The sequence below is a fragment of the Morus notabilis genome, unplaced genomic scaffold (assembly GCF_000414095.1).
Source record: "Morus notabilis unplaced genomic scaffold, ASM41409v2 Scaffold81, whole genome shotgun sequence".
Lineage (NCBI taxonomy): Eukaryota > Viridiplantae > Streptophyta > Magnoliopsida > Rosales > Moraceae > Morus > Morus notabilis.
The window spans coordinates 1-6,213 of record NW_010357153.1 but is presented as its reverse complement, the minus strand read 5'-3'; the positions used below and the strand labels follow the sequence as shown (position 1 = coordinate 6,213).

At 46.7% G+C, this 6,213-nt stretch overlaps 1 protein-coding gene across 1 annotated transcript; it reads left to right on the top strand.

Moving 5' to 3' along the window:
- The first annotated feature begins 3,417 nt into the window (after window positions 1–3,417).
- On the top strand, window positions 3,418–5,546 carry LOC112092044. Its single transcript, XM_024167194.1, has 2 exons — window positions 3,418–4,922; window positions 5,006–5,546. Exons 1-2 carry the CDS (start codon window positions 3,418–3,420, stop codon window positions 5,544–5,546), a joined length of 2,046 nt encoding a protein of 681 aa, XP_024022962.1.
- Window positions 5,547–6,213: the final 667 nt, after the last annotated feature.

Below are 6,213 nucleotides of genomic sequence, written 5' to 3'. Positions count from 1 at the left end.
AATCTCCTCAAGCCTAGTTTGACCGCTTCACTAAGACTGTCAGAAGTGTGGGTTTCACTCAGGGACAGGCTGATCACACGTTGTTCTACAAACACTCAGGTGGTAAGATCTCGATTTTGATAGTATATGTGGATGACATTATCCTCACAGGGGTTAATCTTGGAAGAATTGTCAGACTTGAAAAAGGTGTTGGCTAGGAAATTTGAAGTCAAAGACTTGGGGCAGCAGAGATACTTTTTGGGAATGGAAGTTGCTCGTACAAGAAAAGGTATTTTGATTTCTCAAAGAAATTATACGATTGATCTCTTCAAGGAAACTGGAATGCTTGGTGGAAGACCATCTGAGACTCCTGTGGAGGTGAATGGAAAAGGAAAGAAGGAGTTAGGAAATCCAGTAGATAGGGGGAGATATCAAAGGTTAGTAGGGAGACTAATCTATCTATCTCATACCAGGCCCGACATAGCTTTCGCAGTAAGTGTTGTAAGTCAGTATATGCATTCTCCCTATGAAGAACACCTAGTTGCCGTGTATCGGATTCTGAGATACCTCAAGATGACACCGGGAAAAGGTCTGTTTTTTGGGAAAACTAATCAAAGGCAGATTGAAGCTTTTACAGATGCTGATTGGGCAGGCTCAGTTGAAGACAGGCGGTCAACTTCTGGCTATTGTACTATGGTCTGGGGAAATCTTGTTACTTGGAGGAGTAAGAAGCAGAGTGTAGTTGCTCGCAGTAGTGCAGAAGTCGAGTTCAGAGCACTAGCACATGGAATTTGGGAGACAATTTGGATTAGAAGAGTCTTGGAAGAAATGCAAGTTGAACACAAGGCTCCTTTAAAGGTCTACTGTGACAATCAAGCGGCTTTGTGCATAGCTCAGAATCCTGTTCACTATGATCATACCAAGCACATAGAGATTGATAGACATTTCATTAAGGAGAAAATTGACGAGGGAATAGTAGAACTCTCTTATGTGCCTTCGACTCAACAAGTTGCTGACATCCTAACCAAAGGATTACCAAGACAAAGTTTTGAAGCTCTAGTAGACAAGCTGGGAATGATTAACATATATTCACCAGCTTGAAGGGGAGTGTGGAAAATCAGTGTGATTTCATGGGAATATCCGAATGATTCCCATGGATTTTGTGTCAATTCAGTTTACTAATTTTATGTTTGTTTCCTTATTGCTTTGTAGTATTTTTGGTAGGTTTTTTAGGAGAATAAACGGTAATAAAGAATTACCATATTTGTACCTTTTCTCTTTCTATTTAAGGAGAGCCTTCTCTGTAATCTATACTAAGGAAATAAGAATTATTTTCCTCAGAAATCTTTACTTCTCAATATCAATAACAGGAACCAGACCCTTTTTCTGGTTAATTAACCTTCATTCGGTTGTAAAACCCCTACTGAACCATGAGGATCCTAACAATTTGGTATCAGAGCCGTACGATCCATGGCGAACCAGGCAGACCGAATGGCCTCCGTGGAGAGGCGGTTGAACAGCTTTCAGGATTCCTTACAGGAGATTGGGGATAGCGTGGAGCTGATGCCAAGCTTGCAATGGGAGGTTGAATCCCTGGGGATGCAAATGGGTGAGATGCAGGGAAATATGGCCACAATGGGAACCTAGATCGAAGGGATCCAAGGAACGATCACTAGGTTGGAGGAGTTTCTGGTAAGGCAGGCGCGTGCTCCACCCCCACCGCCACACCGACACGGGGAGGAGCCATCCCCTCCAAGGCGAGCACGGGACGGTCACACCCCACCGGGCAGGGAACCGGTGCGACCAGCACGGGGAAGGCTCAGTCCCCTGCGGAGAGAACCGGTCTGAGGCAAAGCCGTGCCTCCTCGTTACGGATCTCCGGTGAGACCTCGAGCACGGGGAGAACACAGGGGAAAAAAATTGGAATTACCGCTATTGCACGGAGAGGATCCTCATGGCTGGGTGTTTAGGGCCGAACGTTATTTCACCATAAACGACGTAGACAAGGGTGACATGGCACTGGCGGCATCGGTGTGTATGGAGGGCAAAGCTTTGGGATGGTTCCAGTTAGGGCCGGCAATTTTAGACACGACACGATGAAACGATACGAAAACGACACGAGATAAATAGGTTTGGACTGCACGATTATTAATTGGGTTGTTAACGGGCTGACACGAATAACACGAAAATAAATTGGCTGGATTCGTGCCAGTCCGTTTAACACGCTTAACCCGTTTAGTTATACGGGCCGTTATCGGGCCGACACAGCCCGGCCCGTTTATTAAGCCCATATATATATATATATATATATGTAAATTTTCTAGAAAGAAACTCACTTCTATTATTTTCAGAATAGTAAAAAATAAAAATAAATAGGCTAAGGAAGAAACCTTATCTTCCTAAAAGAAAATATCCTAATTAAAGATAAACTCTAACCTAAGAAACTTTATCTCTAATGATAAACCATTTATCCTCTATTTTATTTAAATTCAAATACAAAGACTTTATCTAACCGACAATATATATATATATATATACATATATATATATATATTAGACAAAACCTTACTTCTGACTCAGTCTCTTGAAACTAATTTTGGTTTTTAGAGCATAGTTGGGCATTCAACCTCAAGGCTCAAAGAATACATTTTCCTATATTTATTTTATGTTTAATGCACCTTAAACATTCAAATGTTTGGTTATATTTTCAAACTTATTTAAATGTAATTGATTATGTTTTCAAACTTCTTTAGATGTTTGGTAATTGGTATGTTTTGAAACATATATACTTGATAATCTAGTAGTATCATATATATATGTGTTTGATATTTGGATATTTTAGTATGTGTTGACTATTATGCATGATTTTATATTAAGTAGTCAATTAATATAGTTTTGAATACAATATAAAATTTCACTATTTTTGCTAGTTGGGTCATAAACGGGTCATAAACGTGTTTTTTTCGTGTCGGTCCGTCACGGCTCGTCTAGTAATCGTGTTCACGTGTCGTGTCGTGTCGTGTTAACCGTGTTATTAGCATTTCGTGTTCGTGTTTGAGTTTCTGACACGTTTATTAATCGTGTCGTGTTCATGTTCACTATAATCGTGTCGTGCCGGCCCGAACACGACACGCGAACACGAATTGCCCGCCCTAGTTCCAGTGGCTGGACGCACAAGAACCGTTCGTGTACTGGTGGGACTTGCGAGAGGCCCTCCTGCACCGATTTAGCGGATCACGCGAAAGAGACCCGACGGAGAAACTGATGGCGATCTAGCAAGGAGGACGAATAGCGGAGTACCGGGAGGAGTTTGAGACTCTGGCGGCGACTCTACTGGAAATTCCTGAGAAGGTTTTTCGGAGTGCTTTTTTGAATGGTCTGAGGGATGATATAAGGGCGGAAGTAAAAATGCACCGACCCAGGAATTTGGTAGAAGCCATGAACTTGGCTCAACAGGTGGAGGACAGGCTAGAAGCGGTGGATAGGATCCGGAGGGCTCGGGCGGGTCGGGGCATCCATTCGGATTATGGAGGTAAGTCAGGTTATATTAGCTACTCTAATTATTTTGATTCCACCGAGAGCTCACTTCGATCCCAAACACCGCGTGAGACCTTCCCAGGGCCAAAGGTCCGCGATCCTCCGACGGGGCCGACCCACCCGACGGCCAGTGGTGGCCCAGCTTTCCGGCGACTTTCCTTCGAGGAGATCCAACAGAAACGCGCGCGGGGGTTGTGTTACTGGTGCGACGAAAAATTCAGTCCAAGGCACCGTTGCAAACTCCGACAATTACAGGTACTGCTTGCCGCCGAGGATGACTTTGGACGGGAGGAGGGTCACCTGGAGGAAGGGGAAGCAACGCTGGAAGAAGAGGAGGAGGTGGGAGAAGAGACCGCCGCCTTGTCGCTAAACTCCATTCAAGGGTTCACGATTGCGAAGACTATGAAACTGCAAGGGACGATCGGCGGCCGAGAAGTCGCCGTGCTAGTGGACAGCGGGGCGTCTCACAGTTTCATTTCAAACCGCCTGGTACATGACCTTGCTATTCCCACCGAGTCATCAGTCAGACACAACATACAGGTGGGAAATGGGATGAGTTTCCAGCAGATTGGAATTTGCCGTGGGGTACGAGTACTCATCCAGGAGCAGTGGGTCATCGAGGATTTTTTTCCGTTTGAACTGGGGAGTGCGGACATAGTGTTGGGGGTGACTTGGCTCAAGACACTAGGGGAAGTGCGGGCTGACTGGGGAAAGTTCACCGTGAAATTTCAGAGGGAGGGGAAGTGGATTAGTTGGACTGAAGACCCTTCCTTAAGCTGTTCTCCGGTAAGTCTCCGTGCTATGGCTCGTTTGTGGAGCCCAGGGGAGATGGGGGTACTGCTGGAGCTTTGTTCGGTGGACGCTGGAACACCAGACGCGGTGTCACTCCCCATGGACGCCAATTGCGAGAGGCTCATCCATGAGTTCTCCGAGGTCTTTGACATACCTAAGGGTCTACCCCCTCGACGAGCCAGAGAGCACGGAATCAACCTGCAGGCCGGAGCTTCCCCTCCGAACGTGAGGCCGTACAGGTACCCTCACATTCAGAAGGCGGAAATCGAGAGGCAGGTCTCAGACATGCTAATATCAGGTATAATTAGACCTAGTTGTTGTCCTTATTCCAGCCTAGTTCTTTTGGTCAAAAAGAAGGACGGCAGTTGGAGGTTCTGCGTGGACTACCGGGCGCTAAATCAGTTGACGGTGCCCGACAAATTTCCAATTCCGGTGATCGACAAACTTTTGGATGAGTTACAGGGAGCTAAGGTATTTTCCAAGCTGGACTTGACCGCAGGTTACCACCAGGTCAGAGTCAGGGAGAGGGATGTCGAGAAAACAGCATTCCGAATGCACGAGGGCCACTACGAATTTTTCGTCATGTCGTTTGGTTTGACCAACGCTCCCGCCACGTTTCAGTCTTTGATGAATTCAGTATTTAGGCCTTACCTCCGTAAGTTCGTTTTGGTTTTTTTTATGATATTCTTGTTTACAGTCAATCTTGGGAGGCCCACTATGACCATCTGCGACAAGTGCTGGCAGTGTTAAAACAAGAGAAGTTGGTTGCCAATTATAAAAAGTGTACCTTTGGCCGGGAACAGGTAGAATACCTGGGCCATGTGATTTCCACAAGAGGGGTTTCGGCTGATCCTTCCAAAGTCGAGGCAATGTTGACTTGGCCATCTCCACGAAACATTCGCGAACTTCGTGGATTCCTGGGCCTTACCGGCTATTACAGACGTTTTGTGCAAGGGTACGGGTCCATAGCACGACCCCTTACCGAATTACTCAAGAGGGGAACGTTTGGGTGGTCATACTTGGCCGATGGGGCTTTCCTCCAACTGAAGAAAGTCATGACAGAGCTGCCAGTGCTCGCCATGCCGGATTTCACGAAGTCATTTGTCTTTGAGACGAATGCGTCAAGTGGAGGCGTAGGGGCCGTTCTTATCCAGGACGGGAGACCAATTGCTTACTTTAATAAGGCATTGGCGGCCACATCTCGGCTGGCCCGTATGAGCGCGAACTTCTCGCCATAGTGCTCGCTGTCCAGAAATGGCGCCACTATCTCATGGGAAAGCACTTTGTAGTTCGATCGGACCAGCAAAGCTTGAGGCACTTGTTGGATCAACGAGTCCTGCCACCATAGCACCTCCGGCTAATAGTCAAGCTACTAGGGTATGACTTCGAAGTACAGTATAAACAAGGGGCTTCCAACAAGGTGGCAGATGCATTATCACGAAGGGGAAACGACCCTCCTCTCACTTTCTCTGCCCTGTCTATCAATCACCAGCTGAACACCAGGGAACTCATCAAGGAGCAACGCGCCAACGCCGACTGCAATGATACCATAGAGCGAGCCCTCCAGGGTCAACCACTCCCGGAAGGCTACTCCCTCAACCAGGACCTCCTATTCTTTCGTGGCCGATTGGTGTTACCACCCTCATCCAGTTGGGTCTCACGCATCTTGCACGATTATCATGACTCGATGGTAGGCGGCCACTTAGGATTTTTGCGTACCTACAAGCGGATTTCAGCGGCTTTCTTTTGGAAGGGGATGAAGAAGACTATCAAGGATTATGTCTCCTATTGCTCTACCTGCCAGCACGCCAAAACAGAGGCCTTATCCCCCGCAGGGTTGCTGCAGCCGCTACCTGTTCCGCAGCAGATTTGGGAGGACATTTCCATGGATTTCATTGGAGGACT

Bases quoted from the DNA above. Each gene is read 5' to 3' on its own strand.
- LOC112092044 (XM_024167194.1), top strand. From the start codon at position 3,418: ATGAACTTGGCTCAACAGGTGGAGGACAGGCTAGAAGCGGTGGATAGG. The intron at 4,923-5,005 runs GTTTCAGTCTTT...TCTTGTTTACAG, and splicing joins TTGACCAACGCTCCCGCCAC to TCAATCTTGGGAGGCCCACT.